Here is a 24,671-nt window from a genome sequence, read left to right as displayed (position 1 = left end):
AAGGCGCGTCCCCGGGCTGGGCTCCCGCCTGTCCGGGAAGGAAAACCGGGCCATCTTGGGAAGGAAAGAAACCGCGAGCCAAGACCTTGACCCAGGAGAAGGCCGAGGGCGCGACGAGGCCAGAGGAGAATCTACGAGGCGGGCAGCGAGCATACCCGACGCTGCCGAGCCGGGAGGGCGGTGGGCTCTGCGAGCCAGGGCGTAGCCCAGGGGAGGCGCGCCGGCCCGTCTAGTTAGTCGGGGCGCGATTACTGGAGGAGGAGTAGGAAAGTTTATCGCCCGAGTAACCAGAATGAATGCAGGGGGCGGGGCAGGCGGCGGGCTGGGCCTTGCCAGGGCCCCCTGCCGAGGAGAGGGGGCGGGCGCCCGAGGCGCGCTTAAAGCTGAGCCGAAGAAGCCCTCCTCCAACTTGCCACAGTGGCTTGCTCCGTGGGTCTCTGGACCCATCGAGCTTCTTCCCAAAATTTAACCAACTCCTCCCAGCCCCTAACCCGGTGACGCCTGGGCGGGCGCGCGGGCCAGAAGAAACCAGGTCTACGCGTTCTGGCTAAGTTGCCACGCGCTCCCGGGAGCAGACCGCCCGGAGTTGAGTGGAACGCCGGTGAGGGCTCAGGGTGGGCGGGCGGCACCCATCCCAGGGCCACGTGGCCTCCCGCGACAGTGCAGGCCGTCTGAGCGGCATTAGGACCCAGGTGCGGCGCGGGGGTGTGTCGCCAGCTTCCTCCGCTGGCCGGGCGGAGACGCCTGGTTTGGGGTCCCAGAGCTCCGGGTGAGGATCCCGGGCTTACGCGCGTGTGTGCAGCCGACGGCCGATCGCCAGGGCCATGGCCGGGGCCACCAGGCACGTGTTCCATCTTCAGCCATGCGGTGGGTGCCTGAGCCGGCAGGCGCGGCTAACAAGCCGTCGGGTCTCGGTGGCGGAGGCGTGCTAGGCGGGTACGCCGAGCCTCCGGGCACTGGGATACCGCGGATGCCGCCTCCTGCGGTGGCCAGGGCCATCGTGAGCCAGGGGGTCGTGGGAGTTTACAGGTCAGGGGAGGATCCAGGGGGTGAGTTCAGTGGAGAGGAGTAGGAGTCCGGGCGGGTACACGGGTGGTGGAAGGAGACCCAGAGACGGCTTGGTGGGCACTGCGCGCTGCATTAATGCTCTGCAGCGCCGTCTTGAAATTCTTTTAAGTTTTTGAACCAATGAGGTAGCGAGTGGAGGACTCCGGGGCTTGGAAGTGAGCGGGGCGGAGCTGTGGGCCCCTTAGCACCCGAGCGCTCGGCGAGAGCCGGGCACGCTGCCGTCTCCGAAAGCTTCATTTTACCTTCTGCCTGGACACCTCCCGCTGCGCGGAAGCCTGCGTACTTAGTGGTCCCTGGTCCTCTGTCACCTGCGCGGCTGTTGCATTCTCCCCCTCGGGGCTTGGACACCCGAGGGCCAGCCCGGGGTTTGTAAGACATTTACCGGCTCGTGGGGCGCCCATGATGGGAGTAGGGCGTGCACCATCCCCGCCCTTCCAGATCCAGATTACACTGGTCTTCTGCCCATCCCTGAGGCCTCGGGTGCTGGCTTTACTGCCCCCGCCCCTCCCTTCTAGATGCAGCCCGGGCTTCCGCCCCGCGTGTCAATCCGCATCTTGCCCCCCGACCGCCAGGGTCTCTGAGTCTAGAAGCGCTTTCCTCGTGCGCGCGACCACTCCTGTGGCTTCCTTCCTCGCACAGCGCGGCACAAACAGCCAAGACCATCCGGGGCCCGGCGCGGGGAGCGCGCACGGCTTCCCCCTCCCTTCTCCCTTGAGGACCAACGGCTCCGCCTCCCAGAAGGCCCGGGACTTGGGTGGCCGCGTAGGGCGAGAAGCCGTTGCCCGGTCGGCCCAGGTGTCTCACGGGCGCGTAATGTTGGGGGTGGCTGCATGTGTGATGGATGTTGATGACCGCCAGGCCCGCTGTGAGAATGAGAGCAGCAATGTGCAGGGAGGAGGGCTCCAACTCAGGTGCTGGGCGTGGCAGCCAAGGAGCAGCATTACAGGGAGGCTGACTCCTACTGGGAGGGTGGAGGCAGCCACCTCCCTCCAATCCTGGCCGCCCGAGCTGTGTTCCGCAGCCAGCGTATCCTGCATTACTTCACCGGGTACTCTTAAATTACTCCTGGAGAAAACTTGCTGAGAATGGCTCCCCTCCTCTCTGCTTTCCCACCTGGGCAGCCCCTAGGAAATGGGCTAAAGAATGACTGGCTTGGCTTCCTTTGGTTCCTCAAGAGGACCCTCCCTAGTATTGTCCCCTGTTCCTTTTTGTCTAAGGTTGGCTTAGTTTGGGTCCCTGGGAAGGCTAAGAAGAAATCAGCAGGGTTGGTGTGGGGTGGAGAGCAGAGGGGCACCAGAGACTGTCTAGGACTGGTCCATGGAGCTGGTAACAGTTCTTTGGCTTCCCTTGCAGAAAACTCTTCCATGTCGCAGTGTGCCTACCCTGAGGATGCAGGTGAGTACCTTTTAGGGGTGTGTGTGTGTGTGTGTGTGTGTGTGTGTGTGTGTAGAGAGAGAGAGAGTGAGAGAGAGAGCTCCTTGGTCAACAGTCTATAGGGGACCTAGTCCATCCAATTGGATGCCCATGGCATTGGCCACCTGTCTGTGGTCCTCTGCTGGTGCTGGGATGCTTTGGGATCCTACCCTCCAGGAGGTTGTGATGTGGTCAGAGAGGCAGCTAACATTGCCTTGGACACTGGCAGGGCTCTGGTGTCCTGTGGTCCTGCCAGAGGGCAGGCTGCTCCTTCTATATGGACCATCTGTGATTTCACATGGTTCACTTTTACAATGCCCTGGTTATCTGACCAGCCTTAGGCCGAGTGTTATGGATGTCCACATCCCTCAGTCCCTACCTAGTCCTGGGAGGGAAGGGCTGCCATTGTCCCTCTAAAGAAAAATAACTCTGCTTCCGTGTCTGGGCTGGGTCTGTGCTGCCTCTCCTATGCCCAGACCCTGGCTTGGGAGCTGTCTTGACCATCAGGGGTGTTTAGTAGGACAGTGGACAGAGTAATGTGCTCTTCCCCAAGGTCTCCAGGATGTGACGACTGCATGTGCCAGGCTGCTGGCGGGCAGGTTAGCTATGTATGTGGCTGGGCTATAGGATGGAAGGGGGGACATGGCATCCCAGGAGCCTTGCAGGGACCTGGTAGTGTCAGCTGGGCAGGTCCTAGGGAGAGCCCAGTGTATGGGAGCCCAGTGTATGTGTGATGGGGGAAGAGTGGGTGCTGGTGGGGGTGACAGGAGAGGCTGGGACAGGTTGGGGCTGGAGAGCTAGGTTGTCTAAGCAAAGCAGGCTTGGAAAGGAGTTTTTCATGGACATGAGCTCCATGACAAAAGCAGGGAAGGACCTCTTTTGACCTTATACCATGTTTCCCCGAAAATAAGACCTAGCCGGACAATCAGCTCTACTGTGTCTTTTGGAGCAAAAATTAATATAAGACCAGGTATTATATTATATTATACCGGGTCTTATATTAATTTTTGCTTTAAAAGACACATTAGAGCTGATTGTCTGGCTAGGTCTTATTTTCAAGGAAACATGGTAGCTCTGCTCTGGACTCTGGGTACAGTGCAGGCCTGGGCCCGGGGGTCACCACTCCTTGGGGGCCTTGATAGGAGAGGCCTAGCACCTCCTGCCCAGAAAGGGCCCAGGCTGAGCACAGGATGACATGCGGGTAACAGGGCCTGGGATGTGCAGAGGAAACCGGTGGGTGGGAATGGAAGTGAGTCAGGGTGAGTCACTGCCTGGCAGGTATAAGCGTGCTGCTGACCCTTCCTTGTCATTGCACTGGTGTTAGGCATTGGTGGGGTCTAGTCTACAAAGATCCCTTTCCTAGGGGACCACCACCAAGTCATGAACCTTAGGGGATCCACAGTCAAGAAGTGGTGCCAGCTGGGCCAAGAGTGAGGCAGGGCCCTAGGGAGACTTGCCAGAGGGGGAAGTTTCTGCAAACCTTGAATAGGGCTCTCAGCGGGCCCTCCACTCAGAGGATAGGAGCTGGCAAGGCTGGGGTGCTGGCCTACTGGCCTGAGGAGTAAGAGATCGAGGTAGGGAGTGGGACTGGGCCTAAGGGGTCAGGGATCAGGGATCAGGACGGGTAGCAGGGCTGGCTCACACTGCAATCCCAGAAGCTGCAGGGAGTCCCAGCAGGGCTTGGAAAGGATCGGAACGTTTGCACCTCACCAGGAAGCTTTCCTATAGGAGGGAGCCTGTGTTGTGGGGCAGTTGCAGGAACTGAGAGGCAGACCAGGGCAGCAGGCTTTGTGCTCTGGGAGTCCCAAGTGCCATGACACGCCCCTCTCCCACCATGGGCGCGGGGTTCGATGGGAATGGGGCCCAGATGAGGCCTCCTTCTGCGGGTCCCACCCCCTGTCAGTCTCTGGCTCTTACTTTGACTCTCCTGCTTCCTGGGACTTATCTGTTGTCTGGATCTTGTTTCTTAGCCTTGATGCTTTGACCACAGGTCTTTCCCAGGAGGAGGTGCTCTAAGACTTTGTGCCAATGAGGTGGGGAGGGAGTGGGTCTGGATACTGCAGTGCCTCTGGCTTCCCTTGGACCCATCTGGATAGCCAGGCAGGTGTGGGACCTACACCTGGAGGTTCTGGAAGGTCAGGGGTCAGGCCATCCTAACTGCATCATTGCCCCACGTGCCTGGCCCAGAATGTGTGGAATGAACATATATTTCTCTAGCTGAAGGAGATGCATGGGTCAGAACAGTGCAAGGCCCTAGTTCTGCAGCTGAAGAATGTTGGAGAAAGCCATTGGGAGGGGGCTGCCAGCCAGCTGCCATACTGTGAAGGGAACAGGGCCAAGACTATGTACTCTGCCTACCTGGGCCTGAGGCTGCCTTCCAGGCCTACCAGAGGCCTCTGTGACCATTCACTGAGAGTGCACCGAGTGGGACAGCCCAGGGTCTCTGCCCTTTGAGCTTGACGTCCCTCCTGGAGTGTAGCACTGACGGCCAGGCCCTCTTGGGGGGGTCTCTCTTGGTGGTGGTTGGGTCTCCAGGCTACCTCAAGTGTGACGTGGATGATGCCTCTGAAACCCATGAGGAGAGCCTGGGGGAAGAGGCCTTCGACACTGTCAACTCCTCCATTGTGTCTGGCGAGAGCATCCGTTTTTTTGTCCACGTCAACCTCCAGGTGCAGCCCAGCCAGGCTGGTATGGGGATTGTAGCAGGGATGCATGAGGGGGCAGGTGGGACTGGGCGGGTACGGCCCCGCTCCACCAAGAGAGGCCTGGAGATGTGGGTGGCACCCTGAGCCCTCTCCCTTTTCTCTAGCCGAGAGTGAACTGCCTGATGGCTGCGGGCTCCTGCACACCTCCCGAAAGGTGAGTGGCCCATCTGCAGGACGGGAGACATTTGGTCCTGGGCCACTAGTTGGTGGTGCAGGTGGCTGCTCCCCTCTTGAACTACACAGGGATTCACACTAGCCCGAGGCCAGTCTGCTGAGGCCTTCCCTCCTGGAAAGGCATTTTGGTGCTAGTGGGCGGGGCCAGTCGGGAGCCACCACTGGAGGAGAGGCCCAGGCAGTGACAACAGGTCTCACTCATGGGCCTGTGTGGGATTGCCCACAGTACCTGAAGTTAAAGAACTTCGAGGAAGAGATCCGTGCGCACCGGGACCTGGATGGCTTTCTGGATCGGGCCAGCATCATCCTGAACGAGACGGCCACCTCCCTGGACGACGTGCTGCGGGCCATGCTGCTGCGCTTAGTCCACAAGCCCGACAACACCGAGCCTGACTGCAACGTGGACCTGCTCATGGCCGTGCTCTTCACAGATGCCGGGACTCCCATGGAGGGCAAAGGTAAGGCCCGTTTCCCCTCCTGAGTGGGGAGGTCGAGGAGGGGCTGGCTGACCCTCCTCCCTCCCTCCACCCTGTCCTCAGCAGTCCACCTGCTGTCGGATACTATCCAAGGAGTCACGGCCACAGTCACAGGGGTGCAATACCAGCAGTCATGGCTCTGTATCATGTGAGTTGCTACCACATTTGGCCTCCCTACCTGTCACCTTGGAGCTAGGCATCCCATGTCCCTGCAGAGGCTGGCCCACCCAGTTTGGGGGAAGAGGATGTGAACACTTCGTCCCATTTGGTCTTCTTTTCTCCCTAACAGAAGTCACTGGGGGGTCATAGTTGGGTACTCCGGGTGGGCTCCCCCCACCAAGGGTGGCAACTGTGTGCTGTGTCCCCTCCCCTGTCCCTGCCAGCTGTACCTCCAAGTCCCTACTGAAGCGGCACGTGTGCATCAGCCGCCTGGTTCGCCCGCAGAACTGGGGGGAGAACTGCTGTGAGGTGCGGTTCGTCATCCTGGTGCTGGCCCCTCCCAAGATGGTGAGGAGGGGACGGGTGGCTCTGTTTCCTGGGGTGGGGAGGGTTCCAGGGTACCTTGCTCTCTTCTTGGGGCATCTCTTCCATGTGCTGGAGGACCCTACAGTCTCGGCCTCTGAAGGTCTCATTTCCACACTGTCCCTTCATCTCGGCCCTCCTGGGTTTCTCTAAAGCATCCTTGCCAGGTCCTCATCAAGTCCTCACTTCCCCAGAGGTTTCCCGAAAGTTGTATTTCCTCCCTAATTGAGAAGAGATACTTTAAAAAATAGTTATTCAAACACAGGCCTTTCTTTGGCCTGCCCTGACCTAACCCTTCTTCTTTTTAGCAGATAATGATTTGTAGGCCAAGGATTCTCTACTCCTTGGGCCATTTACCTCCTGGTCAGGGGCATCTTGCTTTTGTGGGGGCTGAAGCTGATACAATTTGGGGAGTCTTCTTTTAAGGAAAAAGGTTTAAAAATCATAAATAAAAAATGGCTAGGGCCCCTCCCAAGAACACTTAAACTTCCATTAGCTTCTTGCTGTTTCTGCCCCTGCTTCTGGTGCAAACCCAGAGCTTGGCATGGCCCTCTTCCCCAGGCTTTCTCTAGGCCAAGGGGGTGCTGAAGGGACTGTCCCTCACGGGGATTTCATAGACATGGTGAACCTCCTCAGATGTTACTGTGCTGGTAAGAGAGGAAGGGCATTTAGGGCAGTGGGCCACTCCTCCGTCAGCAGGAGTGACAGCTGGCAACATGACCAGAACGGTGGAAGGTGCAGTACACTGAGGGCGGAGTGGCTTTGACTGGGACAGGCCAACCAGCCCGACACCTGTCTCCTTGGGAGAACAAGCCTATTCTAAAGCTAACAGAAAAGCACAATGTCTGCAGTGCAGCCCCGGGACTATTGCTTTGGGCAACATGAAGGAGTGGACACTGTCCCCAGGGGACCTGGTTTGGGGAGGTGAGACAGGTTGCCATGGTGAGTTGGACAGGGTTGACCTTGGCCAGGCAAGAGGAAGGAGGGCTGATAGACCAGCAGACAATGCAAATGCCACAGGTGAAATGTAGCTGGGTGAACATTTTTCTCCATTGTTGCGATTTCGTTATCCACAATGACAGAGATTTGGGTCCCTTTGGATAAGACTAATACCTGAGTTTATGAGAACTCATGAGTTTATAAGAAAATAGTGGATTGATGCTAGTTCTAGTGATCTGCTGACTTGGTGGAAATAAGGGCAGTATCCACTCATGCTTGAACTTTGGAGGATAAAACAGCTGCCCATTCACGGGGAGAGTGCCTGCCACGTGCTTTGGAACATTTGTGCAAGCCACGGGCAGGGCAGGGTGCTCTCCGCTCTGCAGGGGCTGCAGATGTGATTTCCACATCCCCACCCCTACTCCCAGAAAAGCACCAAGACTGCAACAGAGGTGGGGCGCACCTTTGCCACCATGTTCTTGGACATCGCCTTCCGCCAGAAGCTTCTGAGGACCCGCACGGAGGAAGAATTCAAGGAGGCCCTAGTACATCAGCGACAACTGCTCACCATGATGGACCAGGGTCCGAACCCCAGCTTAAAGAACTACAGCATAAGCTCCATGTGCATCCAAAAATCCCACCAGGTATGCGGTGGAGGTGGGCCTGGGTGGGTGGCTCTGGGCACAAGCCACAGAGCTAACAGGCACCCTGTTCCAGCCCCTGCAGCACAAGGACTTCTTCGCTGTGGGGAAGGGCATCCGGGAGGACTTCGCCCGCAGGTTCCCCGTGTACTCACTGGACTTCACTGACGGTACGTGGCCCGGGAGGCCTCCCGGACTCTGCCTGTGGCTCCGACCCCAGGACGACATGTGTGCCTGTCCAGCACCCCAACACACTCTCCGTCCTGTCCCCCATTCCTAGGCATTATTGGGAAAAACAAGGCCGTGGGCAAATTCATCACCACCACCCTGTTCCTCTACTTTGCCTGCCTCCTGCCCACGATCGCTTTTGGGTCCCTCAACGATGAGATCACATATGGGGTCATTGGTGAGGGGCTGGGGGGCTGGAGTCTGGTGGGGAGTGCTGGGTGGGGCCCAGGGCTGTGGTGCCCAGCTGACCATCCCACTTCCTCAGATGTGCAGAAGACCATTGCTGGGCAGAGCATTGGAGGCCTCTTGTATGCACTCTTCTCCGGGCAGCCGCTGGTCGTGCTGCTGACAACCGCGCCCCTGGCCCTCTACACCCACGGTGCAGTGGGGGTTGCGGCGGGGCGACAATGCCCGAGGCCCCTGGCCCCGCCTGGCCCTGACTGTCCACCCGCCCGTTGCTTGCAGTGATCCGCGGCATCTGTGATGACTACGAGCTGGACTTCAACACCTTCTATGCGTGGACGGGCCTGTGGAACAGTTTCTTCTTGGCCCTTTACGCCCTCTTCAACTTCAGCCTGATCATGAGTCTCTTTAAGAGGTGACAGGGCCTTCCCTGAGCTGCTGGGACCCTTGAGCAAGACGGAGACCAAAGCTGGGGATCTGGGTCAGCCTTCACGCCAGCCTCTGAGGCCCTGTAATCTTCCAGGGGATGGGGTGCCCACACTATCACTGCCCCAAAGGGAAAGCCTGGGACTGGTCTTTGTGGCAGGAGGAGGTGGGAGGCCATGCTGAGGCTCAGGGAAGCCTCTCCTTCCACCACTCACCCTTATCTTATGAAGTATCTCATACCCTGGCAGGTCGACAGAGGAGATCATTGCCTTGTTCATTTCCATGACATTCGTGCTGGATGCTGTCAAGGGCACGGTAAAAAGTGAGTGTCTAGCCAGTGACCACTTGCTACACAGGAAGCTGAGTTAAGATAGGGAGCTACAGGCTGTGGTCAGGTCAGCCAAACCGCATGCAAGCTGTGGCTGCTCCCATGGTCCATGGTGCTCTAGGAGCCATGACTGCAGCCCCATGTGCTGGGGGGTGACAGGGCTGCCTCAGGCAGGATCAGAGGCACTGGATCAGGGGTGATGTGCCATCAGAGACCAGGCAGGGAGACAATGGCAGGGGTGGGGGTGGTTGGTGGGTGGACATGTCTGTGGGGTCCTGGCTGACAGAGGCCAGCTACCCCCACCACCCCTCCGAGATGCCATGCCCCTTCTCCCCTCAGGGCCCCTCCATCCCACATCCAGAAGGAAGCTGGGCCCCAGTCTCCTAGAACCCAGATGTCTGAGCCTATTGGCCTGTATCCACAGTCTTCCAGAAGTACTATGGCATCAGCCATGGGAACCACAACGCAGATCACATCTCCGTGCTGAGCCTGCTGGGTCTCGGCACCAGCCTCAACACCAGCTTCCACACGGCCCTCAACACCAGCCTCCTGGCCAACCCGCCAGAGCTGACCTCAGTGAGCAGCCGTTCTGCGGAGCACCCAAACCGGGAGACTGCCGTGCTCAGCCTCCTTATTATGCTGGGCACGCTCTGGCTGAGCTACACCCTCTACCAGTTTAAGAAGAGGTAAGTGGGGCTTCGGGGCCGGGGAAGGGGGCGTACGCCCCACGATCATGCTGATGCACCGACCTGCTTCTGCAGCCCCTACCTGCACCCCTACATGCGGGAGATCCTGTCAGACTGTGCCCTGCCCATCTCCGTGCTCACTTTCTCCCTCATCAGCTCCTATGGCTTCCGGGAAATTAAGAGTGAGTTGGGCAAAAACCGGGCCAAGGGTGGGGTGGGGTGTGGTGCTTCCATAGAGCTGCAGGCTAGAGCAGGGGTCTGCACCCTGCTGCAGTGAGCAAGTTCCGCTACAACCCCAGCGAGAGCCTGTTTAAGATCGCTGAGATGCAATCGCTGTCCCTGGGGGCCATTGGCAGTGCCATGGGCCTCGGCTTCCTGCTCTCCATGCTGTTCTTCATCGAGCAGAACCTGGTGGCTGCCTTGGCTAACGCACCAGAGAACAGGTTTGCAGGGCTGGGTAGGGAGGGCTGAGCAGGGTGCCCCACCCCCCAAGGGGCCAGCAGGGCTCTATCCACACGTGCCCATCTGTCTGCTGCAGACTGGTGAAGGGCACGGCCTACCACTGGGACCTGCTGCTCGTTGCCGTCATCAACACAGGGCTGTCTCTGTTTGGGATGCCCTGGATCCACGCTGCCTATCCCCACTCCCCGCTGCACGTCCGGGCACTGGCTGTGGTGGAAGAGCGTGTGGAGAACGGGCACATTTATGAGACGTGAGTGTGAGAGCTGTGTGTGCCTTGATACCTGAGGCAAGAGTTGTGTGGACCCTGAGGTGGGGCAGCCCATGGCCATACGTGACCTAGGGAGGGATGTGGCCCTGAAGTACCCTAGCCTGGGAACTGAATGTGACCTGAGGCGGGGCGTGGGCCTATGAACCAGGGCCGGAGGTGATCCTGTACTCGGGGCCATGCAGGATCGTGAATGTGTGGGAGACGCGGCTGACCACCCTCGGAGCCAGCATCCTGGTGGGTTTCTCCCTCCTGCTGCTACCTGTGCCGCTGCAGTGGATCCCCAAGCCTGTGCTCTATGGCCTCTTTCTGTACATCGCCCTCACCTCCATTGACGCCAACCAGCTCTTTGAGCGCATGGCCCTGCTGCTCAAGGACCAGGTGAGGATCTGGCCCTGAGCAAGGGGTGTGGGTGGAAGATACCGCGGCCCCAGACCCGCCTACACCTGGTCCCTGCTCCCCACAGGCCTCATACCCGCCCACCCACTATATCCGGAGGGTGCCCCAGAGGAAGATCCACTACTTCACAGGCCTGCAGGTCCTGCAGCTGCTGCTGCTCTGTGCCTTTGGCATGAGCCCCCTGCCCTACATGAAGATGATCTTCCCCCTCATCATGTTGGCTATGATCCCCATTCGGTATGGGGATGCGAAGGCGGGCTGTGGGCAGGGCCACCCGGGGGGAGTGGCAGGGCTAGGGCGGTGCCCTCTGCTTTCTCCGATTCAGTGCTCATCTTCCTCTTCCTGCCTATTCTCCTCCAGCTACAAGCTGCTGCCCCGAATCATTGAAGCCAAATACTTGGACGCCATGGATGCTGAGCACTGAGCCTGACTGGCAGGCCCTGGCCACCCCCTGTTTGCCCCTCCCTGGGGGTCTTCCCAGGCTCGCTCTGTGACTGTGTGGGGAAGCGGGGGGTGTTTTTTGGGGTGTTGCTCTATGCTGCACCCTCTCACAGCTGTCCCAACAGGCCCAGGGCATCTGTGGTGTGTGCCTGCACCTCTCCCCATCAGCCTTTTGCTTTGGGTCAAGAACACTGCTCGGGGCAGCTTCTGTCCAGGGTGGGACTAAGCAGGATGGATTTTCTTTTGATAAAAGAGTCAGATGCCTGAAAGAGAAACCATTTCCTTGATTGTGTAAGGAACTCGCTGTACGCATGTTAGAGAATAAAGCTCCTATTTCTATGCTTCTATGTGTCGCCTCCATCACTGCGGCCGCACCCCATCCCAGCTTCTGAAGGCCACCTGAGGGCCCTCGGGAGGGAGAATGAAAGGGACTGATGTTGGTTGAGAACCATCTGGGCTGTCACTTCCAACTCCACAGTGGATGTTGGCCCCACAGGGAAATGTGGAAGATCCAGGAGGATGCCAGGAACCTGCAGGGGAAATGTTCTGGGAATATCATACGCGAGAGCCCTGAGGACTTGGGGCCAGTGAAGAGCGTGGCCGGTGTGGAGAGATCAGCAGGCTGACAGGGAAGGGCCCTAACACTGAGGCAGCTACAGAGCAGCCTGGCCCTCCGGTTTATGGAGGTCAGTCTGTTGGCTGGATTCTAGAATTTGTACAAGGTGTGACAAGTTCGCAAACTTGTTGCTAACCTTTTTTGATATCAGAGGGATTATTCATTATGAATTTGTACCAACTGGACAAACGGTTAACCAAGTTTATTATTTGGAAGTGCTGAAAAGGCTACAGGAAAAGGTTAGACGACCTGAACTTTTTCCCAAAACTTCATGGCTCTTGCATCACGACAGTGCACCAGCTCACACTGTCTGTGAGGGAGTTTTTAGCCAGTAAACAAATAACTGTATTGGAACACCCTCCCTACTCACCTGATCTGGCCCCCAATGATCTCTTTCTTTACCCAAAGATAAATATTGAAAGGAAGACATTTTGATGACATTCAGGACATCAAGGGTAACACAACAACAGCTCTGATGGCCATTCCAGAAAGAGTCCCAAAATTGCTTTGCAGGGTGGACTAGGTGCTGGCATCAGTGCATAGCTTCCCAAGGGGAGTACTTCGAAGGTGAACATAGTGATATTCAGCAATGAGGTAGGTAGCATTTTTTCTAGGATGAGTTTGCAAACTTAGTTGTCCAACCTCGTATGTAGGGGGCGTGGGGTGCAGCAGGGGCTGTACACTGAACCACGGCAGTGCCAGTGAAGATGGACGTGGAAGAAACCAGATGGCGGGATGTGTGTAGGGACTGGTTTGATGGAGTGGAGAAGGGGCCATGTTTCTGGCTTGGTCATTTGGTGGTTGGCCAGGGTCCATGACAGTGGCAGGAGGCAGCAAGGACTACAGATCTGATGCCAGGAAGCAGCGGTAGTAGGCAGAACGGCTGGCTCACAGGCATCCCGTCAATCACCGTGCAGGACTTTGTCTTGACAAATACACCACAGACCGAGGGAACAGATGAAAGAACATCTGCTATATCTAAAACTGAAAAAGGACTAATATCTAGATGTACAAAGAATTGCTGCAAACCAACACAAAGACAGTGACTCTGATAGAAAAGAGGCAGAGGCTGAATGGGGGAGGGCAAAACAATAACAGGGATGGCAAGAGACGCTCAAACCCCTCCGTAGTCTAGAAACGTAACCCAACAATTGAGATGGCATCTTCTGGTTGGTATATTGACAAAAATCAGAAGGCTGGATGGATGGTGAATTGAGAGATAGGGGAGCCGTCATGCACTAATAAGACAAGTGGAGACTAGGCTGCAATCTAGACACCTTACCCTTCAACCGACCAGTGCTGTTTGTGGGGATGGGTAAAGTTAAAAAAGGGGGACAAAATTTCCTGTGCACCCAGGACAGAACTCGGGGGACGGAGCGAAGTAGCAAACAGAGGGCTGCCCTGGCCCAAGTTGCATGTATCCACCCCACCCATGGGGCATGTGACCCTTCTTTGGGGCCCCCTCCTCAGTAGTCTGAGTGTCCTCTGTGGGCGGCCATGACCAGAATCACCAGATGAGGAGCAGGCGGGCCCCTAGCACCCCACGTCAGCCCCAGGCAGACACCACTCATCACTAAGGAGACAACTCAGGAGGCTGGTGGTGAATTTCTGGGGAAATAACCCGGCTGGGCCTCACAGGCAAGAGGGGAGCAAAGGAATGATGTCTGTCCTCACCCACAGGCACTGATGCAGTTTAGGGGCGAAAACAAGGGTTAAACCGAGGCCCCAGGCGGTGCTGCCAGCAGAGGAAGAGGACCTGGAGGGGACGTTCTCCAGAGCTGCCTGGGAGCACGGAAGCCGGGGAGTGACCTGTCAGCATGGAGGACACCACCCCACCCCCACCAGCTGTGCACAACTAGCTTTTCTGAACGTCCTCAGGGCAGAAACAGCTGCAGGAAAGGCAAGGGAGCCACCCCAGGCTCCCAAAGTCCCTTCCACAGAACGGCGTCACAGGGCACAGTGGGGGCCGGGGGCAGCTGAGCTGGGCCTCCTGAGGGGATGGGAGGGCCCAGGCTGAATGTGGCATGTCAACCCAACCGGGGTCAGGGACTCCATCCTGGTCCCGCCATAAAAACGAACTTGACATTATCCTCACAAGCTAATGTTTGAGCTGCTCTAAAGTACATATAACTACACCAAGCAAAAGCACGACTCACCCCAACCTGGCAACCACCATGGAGGCCAGCTGGGCAGTGGTATCACTTGACAGTTGGGTGAGCAGCATGGATCTGGCATGGAAAAGGTCAACCCACAATCGAGACTTGAAGAACAAAAAGAAAGACACAACACTCCAGCCAGCAAGGGCATGTGAACACCCTCAGACACAGTGCTGCCCTTGACCCCCCACCACCCCCCATGCCTCTTCCCCAACCTGGGAGGCTCCCTGCTCCTGCCAAAGGGAACAGGAGACAGATACCTGCCCGGGGCAGGTTTCAAAGCAGATACATCCAGTTTATTTTGTAGTGCCTTCAAGAATCTTTATTTGCTGTATTTTAAAAATGCTAAGACTGTGTGGTTCTTTCCCAAACCCTCAGTCCTGACAAGGCCAGTTTAACACTAAAAGGCCTTTCAGGATCCCAGGCTGGAGGTTGTAGGAGAGGCCACGGAATCCCCAAGGGGAAGACAACGGTGTCCCTTGCCCAAAGCCTCTCCAAACAGAGCCAGCTGCTCCTCCAAACTAGTGAGGCTGTCAAGTCTCAACACTCCCAGGAAGTGGTACCCCTGAAGGACGGACTTGGAGGGGTGCCTGCCTGATGCGGAGGTTTCAGGCTAGCCTTCCCCAGATCCCTTGCCAGCGTGCTCATCACCCGTCCCGGGAGTCAGGCCGCCAAAGTATTCCTGCAGCTCACGAAGGGCCCGGAAGCGATGGGAGATGGCATTCTTCTCAGCTTTGGGCATCTCTGCATACCTACGGGGCAACAGCAGCAGCTCAGAGCGGAGGGAGGCTAGATCAGGGAGGTGTGCATTCTCCACCCCATCCCGGAGCCCAAAGCTCAAGGAGTTTCCAAGAAAGGGTAGCGGGGCTACCAGCTCCTGGCAGCCAGAGTTAATGTCTTAAAAATCAGATAGTTTTAAATTCTCCTATAGGTAGAAACCCATATTAATGAGTGTGGAAGGATATTAAACTTGCTCCAGTATCTCCAAAAGTAATTAAGGGAAGCCAAGGACGGGGGATGAGCTGCATGTTTGATCAGCTTTGTCATCTGTTGACAGGAAGCAGTGGGGCCTGACAGAGCAAACACAGCACTGTGGGGGAGCAGCGTGGGACAGCGGCCAGTGGCCTGTCCTCCATGCCAGGACTCCAGTGAGGTGAGAATCCCACACCCCAGTGGTGGATTTCAGATCTGTGCTGTCCAGTATGTGGCCACTAGCCACATGTGGCCACTTAAATGGAAATCAATTACAATTGAATAAAAAGAATTTCAGTGCCTCAGTCGCCCTACCCCATTTTAAATGCTCCATTTTAAATCTGGCTGATTGCTACTAGACTGGACAGCACAGATGTAGAACACTCCTGTCACCAAAGAGCATTCTGGAACAGTGCGCTTTCATGTTGTCTTCAGCCCTGTCTGGCTATTGTAAGGCCTCGGGCCACGCTCCCTAATGCCCTTCACTCTCAGCCTGGAAAACCTGACTCCAATAATGGTCAACATGTCCTGTGTAAATAAGGGGGGGTTAGTGTCGAATAATGAGAACACTCACCACTGCAGGGGTTTAATGTGGTGCCTACCGAAGGCTGCAAAAGTGTTATCATTTTTCCAGACTAGATGGGGGGAGTCAGATCATCCCACAGAACTGTCAGGTATATACTGTCAAGCCAAAGTCAGAGAGGGGAGGCCACTGAACAGTCACACAGCTGCTCTGCAGTGGGCTGGAGCCCAAGCCCAGGACACCCAGCTACCCCTGGCTGCCTCCCCCACCGTGGACTGAGCCACCCAGATTCCTTGCGTCCACCCCAGCAGAGCTGTCTTCAGCTGGAACGGCGTCCTCAGAGCCTGCCCACGCCCATATCCGCGTGCCTGTGCGTGGGCGGGTGCTGACTGAAAGCAGACCACGGCTAACCCCAACCCACACCCCTGGAAGAAACTGGGTTCCTTACGTCTGCTCGTATCCATCAGGCTGAAAGCAGGGGTCCCAGCCAAAGTCGCGGCAGCCTCGGGGTACCACAATCTGGCCCTGACAGAGGAAAGGGGGACAGTAAACAAACTAACGATTACCAAACACAAGGCGCCTTAAAGGGAATAAACAGGGAGCTGGACTCAAGAACAGCAGGATGAGGAGCTCAGGGAAAGCCTCAGGAAGGGAACACTGGCCACATAAAGGGCTGGGGAAAGAACGTTCCAGGCGGAGGAACAGCCAACGCCAAGGCCGAGATAAGGAAGGGCTTGGCATATGTATTGCTGGCAGGACAATGTGGTTGGTTTCAGAGAGCTCAGGTGAGGGGAGAACATGAAGAAATAGGGTCACCTTGGATAAAGTGGAGGCTGGGAAGCAACAAAGTGTATGAAGCAGAAAAAGCTGGGGAGACAATAGGGAATGGTGGGGACTGCAGAGACCAGCCCTGATGGCAGGGCCTGTGGTTGTTCAAACTTCTGATTTTTGAGAGAACATTTCTGTGAAAGTAGCAGACAACTACAACTCACTTTTTTAAATTTAACCAGGCGGGGGGTTATCACTTTGTGAGGAGAGTAAATGTCTAATTATTACATTGTTTTGTATACCTGAAACTAATTAAAAGAAAAAAATTTAACCGGGCAATTATGATCCAGCAAATCTACTTCTGGGTATATATCGAAAAGAATTGAAAATAGGATCTCAAAAGTATTTGTACACCCATGTTCATAGCAACATTATTCACAATAGCCAAAAGGTGGAAGCACTCTAAATGTCCATCAGTGGATATACAGATAAAGAACATGTGGCATATACATAGTGGAATATTATTCAGCCTTAAAAATGAATGAAATTCTGTCATATGCTACAACATGGATGATCCTTGAGGACATTATAAGTGAAATAAGCCCGTCCCAAAAAGACAAACATTACAGGATTCCACTTATATAGTGTCTGAAGTTGTCAAACTCTTACAAACAGAAAGTAGAATGGTGGTTGCCAGGGGCTGGGGGAGGGGGGAAAGGGGAGTTGTTTTATGGGTATAGTTTCAATTTTGTATGATGAAAAAGTTCTAGAGCTCCGTTGCACAATAGTGTAAATACAGTTAATGCTACTGTACTATACATTTAAAAATGGTGAAGGTGGTAACTTTTATGTTTTTTACACCACGCAAATAAGAAATCTAACTAGGCAGGGCAACACCATACACATCTGTGGTCAGCCCCTGAGGGAGCCCCTAGGGTGGGGCTCTGTAGGCTACAGTGGGACTCTGGGTTTTATCCTGAGCAAAAGGGACAAAGCAGAGCAGTGATATGCCAGAAGGTACACTCCTGCCACAAGAGGGAAATGGAATGGATGGGCAGGGGGTGGGGGTGGGTCGGGAAGGTGGACCTGTGAGAAGCAGCTGAACCTAAGAGAACGATAGGTAAGCATGGGGTACTGAAGGGCAGCTGGGGAACAAATAAGTTGGGGGAAAAGATTCTGTATGAGCATGAAAAGTTGGAAAGGCTGGAAGATATTCAAGGGAAGCTGCACCCTCAACAGTGTATAAGGAGATTCAAGCGTGGGGAAGCCTGCGCGTAGATGTAGCTTTGGGAGATGTCCCCTTCAGTTTCCACATCTGCTTCTCAGGAGGACACAGTGCTGACCGCTGGGTGCACCAGGTCTCAACAGCTGTGAGCTGTCTGGCGATTTCCCTGAAACTAACTAGTCTCAGGGGTCAGATTTCGGGATTGACAGCGCCTGTGTGCCCGAGGGCGGGTCTGGGCAAAGTCCTGGGAACTAATTCTGGCCCCGGGGGCCTGCTCTACCACTTCCCACAAGACCCTGGGCCGCCGGCTCAAGTAGCAGCGCCCTCTGGCGGCATGAGGGGGAACCAGAGTGGGTACGCACCGAGGTCCGGCCCCTAAACAGGCGCACGGGCTCACTTGGGTCCCCAGTGCTGAGTGCGAATGTGCAGAGTGCATAGGCTGACTTGTCCTCGAACCCGGCCAGGAGTTGGTGGAGACCTGCGGATGGGGTGCAGTGAGGGCTCAGCGCAGTCTGTGCTGACCAGCCGCACTCCCCATCCCGAAGCCCAATTCTGGATTGAACATGCCAAATTGGGAGGCTTATACACATCAGATAGGGACTTTAATCCTGGAAGTTGGGTGATGGGCACATGGGGTTCATTATTCTATTCCAATATTGTTTGCCATGCTCGTTAGTTTTGTTTTTGTTTTTAAACTTTTATTTCAAGTGTTTTTCCAGGACCCATCCGCTCCAAGTCAAGTAGTTGTTTCGATCTAGTTGTGGAGGGTGCAGCTCGCAGCGATCCATGCCGGGATGGAACCCGCAAGCTTGTTAAGAGCACCGCGCTCTAACCAACTGAGCTAATCAGCCGCCCAATATAAGGTGCTTTTAGAAGCACATAAAGAGGGAACATTTTGCTTGCAACTGTGGGTGACAGGGTATGCATTGCTGGAGCCCCGGAGAGAGAGCCCTCCACCCCCCAGGCCAGGCCTGGCTGAGCAAGGACAGGAAAGCAATCAGTAAGGCCAGTCCTCTCAGCCACAATCAACTACAGTCCCTTTGTCCCTCAAACTCACAGCTCCTACCACCCCTTTCCCATCCAGTCCTCCCACATCTCAGCGTTCCCTGGACCCAGGTGTGCAGGGAAAGTGTAAGCTGCAGGTTATAGGTGGGGTAATTGAGGTGAACAGAGAGGCTCCATGGTAGGGGCTGGAACCTGAGATTCCCGATTACTACTTGGGGCTTCTCCCCTAGACCACCTCTGGATCCTCAATTCCCAAAAGATCTAAAGGAAGAAATAAAGGGCATAATACCTTCAGGCTTTAACTTCTCCAGAAACCATTTTCTGCAAGACAAATAAAGGCGAGTCAGACACCAGGAGCAGATGGATCTTCCAACCACCTTCTTCTCCGGGTTTCGCCCCCGCCCCCCGCCCCAGGGATTAGAGCCCTGGGACAGCTAATGGGATATGATAAAGAATGTCTCAACTCAAAATGAAGAGAAATCATCCAATAGGAAACAGGAAATGGAGGCAAACAGGCAATGCACAGAAGAATCAATAATTAAATTTTAAACGAAGGCCTTAACCTAACTGGTAATTAGGGAAATGCAAATTAAAACCACATGTGATAACATTTCACACTCCCAACATTGCAAACATTAAAAAGTCATAATACTCAGTTCTGGTGAGGATACAGAGCAATGCATACTGTAAGTGTAAGTGCTACTGCCTTGGCAAGCACATCGGAACCCAAAAGTTAAAGATAGATATCCAAGACTCAGCAACAGGTATTCAAATAGGGGTATTTGTACCCTAGAGATACACATGAACCTTCTGAGGGGGTCCAGGGCACTGGATAGTTTTAAGGAAATCCACTTTCGGATCTCAACTTCCTTATTTCCTCTTTCCTGAAATTGATCTGCCCATGAATGTACCTCTCCAACATGTGGGTTCCCCTTGTCCATCTCCACTTACACAATCACATTCTCACACTTTACAAAAGAAAGGCATGGCTCTCTCCCATCCCTAATCCTCCTTCGGGACAATCTGAAAAAAACTGGTGTTCATGCCAAGACAGTGAATGACCCGCAATATCAGGTAACCCATCATTTCCAAGTTCAGGTGATTCTGTGGACAGGGCCCCGCAAGGGGGTGGGGGAGCACTCACATGTAGGGGCCAGGGAGGCCCCCGAGGGCGTTGAAGCACAGACAGGTGTCCTCCACCAGCACAGGCCCCTGCACCTGCAGCGCAAGGAAATGCAGCCCTGAGACCTGCCACCAGCAACAGGCCCTGCCGCAGCCCTGAATTCCCAGGCCACCCAGGCTGGTACCAGGCCCACAGCTAGTTGAGATCTGCAGCAGAGCAGGTAGAGGTCCACCTGCTATGGGGAACAGCCCTTGTCTAATCTCTTACCTTCATTTTAGAGATAGGGACACCAAAGCCTTGGCAGGTTGTAAAGCCTGCTCCAGGCACAGCAACAGGAGAGCTGGGATTCATACCTAAGCAGCCTGATCCTTCACAAAGTGCTCTTTCTCAGTCCCAGAGACATGACTGCAGGGGTGTATATGTGAGGGGAGAATGCAGGGGCTGGAATGTATGTATCGGGGAATTGGGGAAAGAGGATTATGTACACGGTGGTCTGGGGAGATGCTATGCAGTCAAGATTGAGAAAGAAAGGCAGTATTCCAGGGCCAACGTGAACTGACCCCGAACTAGCTAGGCCTGGGTAGGTCCTAAACTGTGCCCACCCTATTGTTCTCCACTCATTCCCAGCAGGTACAGGCCCCAGAGTCACAAGGACAAGAGACGTGAGTACAGGACACGCGCAGAGCAAGCACCTGGCGAGCTGCTTCCTTACACTTCTGTATGGAAATCTCATCAGGCTCTCCCTGGTACTCCGGCACTTATTGGGGAAACAGACACACAGAGAGTCAGGTCACGAGCAGACAGTGGAATGGAACCATCTTTCAAAAATAAAACCAAACAGAGACATACGGTCAATTTTCTGTGCCACCAAAATACATGGAAATTTATCTCCCAGAATCTGAATGACCTGTTCCAAAATGAAAGAACATTTATCACCATGTGTTAATGATTCCCCATGACTACACAAACTGTCACCCACCATTTTCATCAGGTAACTCTCCTGCCAGTCCCACAAAACTTACCATGTTAGGCCATGAGCCTCACCCCAGCCTTCAGGTCAGCTCCCTCATCTCACTCTCCTACTTCAGGTCTCTGTTCATGCTAACCGCCCATTCAGAACACACTCTTCCCTTTTCAATGCTCCCAGAAACCCTACCTATCTTCCTAGGCCAGGAATTCTCTATTAGGCGTTACCCAGAATCCAGGAGGTCTGTGAACTTGGACGGGGGAAAAAAATACCTCTTTATTTTCAGTAACCACTAGCTGAAATTTAGCATCTCTTTCAATTGTGGATATAGAAAACAAGCCAAAGTAGCATTAGCAGTTCCTGGGACATTTACACCTATTAAAATCACAGATGTTGTCATATCCCTTTAAGGTTATAGCAAATATCTCAAAATAGCATTTACAATCCTCACTATTTTAAAATTATGGTAATTACACACACTGCTAGATTGAATCCTTTCATATGTTAAGAAAATAGATGTAACTGATCACAAATATTTGTAATATTTTGAAACCTATACTTCAACAGATTTCCTTTGTAATTGTTATTTTATTTTGTACATTTAAAAATATTTTTCTGAGAAAGGGTCCATGGGCTTCATCAATCTGCCAATGGGGGTACCATGAGATGATGAAGAGTTAAGACTCCCTGTTCTAGGCCAACTTTTATCAGCATAGGGCTCTGGCTCCGCAGGCCACCCTGTCCTGACACAGAAGTGCCATCAGTCCCTTTGCTGTAGACAAATGAAGGGTCCCCTAATGACTGCACCCCACTGATCTGCCTCAGACATACCTAGTGGGTGTCATACTGATTCCCCACACAGGACCCCACCTGCTTGGTCATGGCTGACCCAGCAGGGACAATCCCTTGACCCAAGCAAGGCCAATCAGAGCTAGTGTCTGGCAGAAGCCTTAATGCCTCCTCCACTACGAGTAAAGGAAGCAGAAAAAGCCAAGTAGGAAAAGGGATGATCATCCAGAGAGAACTACAAGGACAGGACAGCCCCTAGAGAGACTCAAGTCCTGTGGGACACCGTAACATTGTACTTGCACAAGAGTCGGTTGCTGGTTTATATCAACTCTCTGGAGTCTCTATTATTTGCAGCCAGAGACGTTCCCTCAACCTCCAGAATCCTCACAGCTAGCCACAAAGTTCATGTAGGCAGGAACTTCGGATCCACTGTCTCCTTCACTCCTCCTCTCATCATCCCCATTTCAAAGATGCGGAAAGAGCCTGGGAGAGGCTGAGGACCACATTTCAGGACGGTGATGGGCCCTCGACAGCTCACGCCCTGCACCGACCCTGCCACCCCCGGGCCAGTAGCGCGTTCTGGATTAGCTCTAATAGAGTGTCCGGGGTCTGGGTTTGGAGTCTAGCTCAATAAGTGCCCTTTGAGACAGATGCTAAGGAACCCGCCACTCCTTCGGCTCCCACAGTCCCATGAGCTCAGAAGCCCTGTGCCCCAGCCGCCCCACTCGGCACACGCAACCGTCCCACTCCGCGCAGTCCAACTCCTTTCACACACCCGGGTCTGACCCATGCCTGCGGGCCCGACTCTCCGTTCCCACTCGGCGCCTCCTCCCGCGTGCTTCCCTCCGCCTGGATGGCCCTTCTCCACACCACCCCCAACCCCAGCCTGCCCCCCACCTCCTGGCCGGCCTCCCACATCCTCCGGGCACCTCCTCCAGCTTCTTGGCGTTCCCCGTGACAAACACGATCTTCTTCCCCGCCAAGGAGGCCGCCATGGTGAGCCCAGGTCACCTCGCGGCCCGCGGAAGCCCCTCCACCCCGAGTTGCAGGCACTTCCGGATGGCGGCGGAAGGGGACGGCTTGGCCGGTGAACCCGGGAAAGGCAGCTTTGGGACACCAACGCGCGCCTCGTACGGCGATGACAGCTTAAGCGCCTTCGGGGCGGATAGGCCGCTCTGGGCGCCGGGAGTCTTGGCTCAGACCCCCGGGGAGCAGAGTGCCCTTTTTCCGGATGAGCATCCTGGGGCGCGGGGCGCTAGAAGAGAGGAAAATGGTGCGCTCCTCTGCGCCCGAATGCCGCGGTCTTTCTGAGAGTGGAGGTTGAATGCTCCGAGACCAGTCTCTACCACCAAGGGACGCTGTCTTCAAGGACCAGAAGAGACCATTCCAACCACCCACCCCACCCGCGGTTTCGCCCCTCTCTGGGACAGGGGCAGCGAGGGAAGCCAAGAACCCCCTCGTCCGTACTCCGAGGCTGGTAATGAGCAGGCACCTCCAAGGCCGTCTTTAAGAACTGTTTCCTTCTGGGCGAGGGCTCCCAAACCTGGGTCTTTATCCTGACCTCACCTTCAGCCACGCTCCTTTAGCTCTTCCTTGCCCGCCAGCCCTGAACTACTTGACTGAATTTACACGTGATATAGCGTAAAGCAAGCCCTGTCTTTTCACCCATCTCGCAGTCTTGGAACTTAAGTATTTTGATTCCCTCATCCCTCCAGTCTCCCAAATTCATCGTCCCTTCTCTGTACCGTCTCAGCCAGATCTTTGCATCCTAAACACCGCAAAGAGTAGAATGTGCTCCCACCTGAGCGACAGGCCTGCTGACTTCTCCACTGGGCAAGTCACCTGTCTCCCTCATCCAGGGACTAGGTAACCAAGGGGTAACAGCAAGGGCAGATTCAGGGCCAGCTCTACTAGTGAGGCAATCTCTGTCACCAGATTATCAGTATACTAGATGTGCCTAGATGATTTATTTTGCTTAATGTTAATGACTTCTGATAATCTTGAATTTTTTTTAGACCCTAGAATTTGTCCTTAGGGAATTTTAAAAATTCCATGCTCTCTAAAAACTTTGCTCAATGCCCATAGCAGGAGTACTGCACAGGCCAAAAGGCTTTACTGTGTTTTGGGGCAGGTCCTGAAGTTTCTGTGTCGGTACCCTTTTACACACTGCAATTTGTGAGAGTCCTTGGAGTTGATTTGTAAGTAATGGATTAGATTCAGGGAGTGGGTAGCCCTCTCTCTATGTCATCTGTCTTCCTTCTTCATGAAGTCATACGAATCCCCAGGGAAGTGAAGGAACAGAAGAGGTTTCTCTCATCAAAAGCTGACCTGGCTGTTGAAGGCTTCAGCTACACCCTTAGGCTAGGAGGAGCTTGTCAGGAACTGGGTACAGGCACCTCGTATACCACAGACAAGTACCGTGTGCTATGGTTAGTGCAGTGACCTTGGGAGCACTCGGGTGCTGGGAGAACTATCTAGGTTGGGGAGGCTGATCAGTCACACACAGCAAGCTGTGAGAGCTCACAGAGGGTTATTAAGCAGGGAGTACTGTCAATGGATATTCACTTTAAATAGACCTCACTCTAAATCTGAAGGCCTTGGAGCCCAAGAGCTTGGGGGAAGGGAGGAGATATGTGACTACCCAAAATTGTAGGCAAATGTTTGTGTATGTATGATCTTTAGTTAGAACTCTTGGTTGCAAGTGACAGAAATCCTCTTAGGCAACAACAAAATAAAAAAACAAATGTGCTGATTGGTTCCCTTAATTGATAACCCAACCTATAAAGAGAGAGTCAAGTTCTTAGTTGCTCTGAACAGAAAGGAAGGGAATTGCATCAGTCATTCACTCATTGATTAAATAGACTATTCTAGAACTGAAATATGTGAATTTTTAGCCCTGTTAGCAAGGACTATGACTAGAAATCTCTTTGGAATTACACTCCCCTCAATTGTGAGGGAAACGCAGTTAAGCAAAGGTTGATTCTTGTTCTCAAAGGAGCGTATCAGGTCCTGTCAATTCTACCTCTTAAATAGTTGTTAAATCAGTCCCCTCCTCCTTTTCATTCTCACTGCTGTCATGAATGCAGCCCTATTCTGTTCTTACCTGGACCAGGACAGCAGCTGTCTTACCTGTTCTCCCTGCCATCTTTCATCCCCTTCAGTCTGCCCACA

General features: G+C 54.5%; 2 protein-coding genes across 24 annotated transcripts; one reads left to right on the top strand and one right to left on the bottom strand.

The window, feature by feature from the left end:
• The first annotated feature begins 397 nt into the window (after window positions 1-397).
• On the top strand, window positions 398-11,703 carry SLC4A11 (solute carrier family 4 member 11). 17 transcript variants are annotated; one of them, XM_019733811.3, is made up of 21 exons: window positions 398-601; window positions 1,584-1,863; window positions 2,422-2,463; window positions 5,017-5,169; window positions 5,291-5,340; window positions 5,587-5,818; window positions 5,900-5,984; window positions 6,220-6,343; window positions 7,726-7,941; window positions 8,015-8,108; window positions 8,219-8,344; window positions 8,432-8,545; window positions 8,632-8,764; window positions 9,024-9,097; window positions 9,528-9,789; window positions 9,865-9,971; window positions 10,064-10,232; window positions 10,328-10,501; window positions 10,702-10,897; window positions 10,983-11,152; window positions 11,276-11,703. In XM_019733811.3, exons 3-21 carry the CDS (start codon window positions 2,433-2,435, stop codon window positions 11,337-11,339), a joined length of 2,574 nt encoding a protein of 857 aa, XP_019589370.2. In that variant the 5' UTR covers window positions 398-601; window positions 1,584-1,863; window positions 2,422-2,432; the 3' UTR covers window positions 11,340-11,703. The 17 variants fall into 17 exon arrangements, with proteins under 17 accessions (XP_019589370.2, XP_019589369.2, XP_074173463.1 ...); XM_019733810.3 differs by lacking the exon at window positions 1,584-1,863; XM_074317362.2 differs by lacking the exon at window positions 1,584-1,863 and having other exon boundaries at window positions 4,974-5,169.
• A 456-nt stretch (window positions 11,704-12,159) lies between these two features.
• Window positions 12,160-23,971, bottom strand: ITPA (inosine triphosphatase). 7 transcript variants are annotated; one of them, XR_016018219.1, is made up of 8 exons: window positions 20,594-22,378; window positions 20,437-20,501; window positions 19,766-19,839; window positions 18,911-18,942; window positions 17,979-18,094; window positions 16,072-16,148; window positions 14,129-14,880; window positions 12,160-13,754 (listed from the first exon to the last, which is right to left on the bottom strand). XR_016018219.1 is itself a non-coding variant. In XM_074318283.2 (8 exons), the coding sequence occupies exons 1-8, from the start codon at window positions 22,493-22,495 to the stop codon at window positions 14,742-14,744; spliced, it is 639 nt and encodes a 212-aa protein (XP_074174384.1). In that variant the 5' UTR covers window positions 22,496-23,971; the 3' UTR covers window positions 12,160-14,741. The 7 variants fall into 7 exon arrangements, 6 of the variants coding, with proteins under 6 accessions (XP_074174384.1, XP_019589355.1, XP_019589357.1 ...); XM_074318283.2 differs by adding an exon at window positions 22,398-23,971 and having other exon boundaries at window positions 12,160-14,880; window positions 20,457-20,501; window positions 20,594-20,651; XM_019733796.3 differs by adding an exon at window positions 22,430-23,810 and having other exon boundaries at window positions 12,160-14,880; window positions 20,594-20,651.
• Between the last annotated feature and the right edge of the window lie 700 nt (window positions 23,972-24,671).

This window comes from Rhinolophus sinicus, chromosome 13 (genome assembly GCF_057876585.1).
Source record: "Rhinolophus sinicus isolate RSI-liver-muscle chromosome 13, RSI-T2T, whole genome shotgun sequence".
Classification (NCBI taxonomy): Eukaryota; Metazoa; Chordata; class Mammalia; order Chiroptera; family Rhinolophidae; genus Rhinolophus; species Rhinolophus sinicus.
This window is presented reverse-complemented; position numbering and strand designations above follow the sequence as displayed.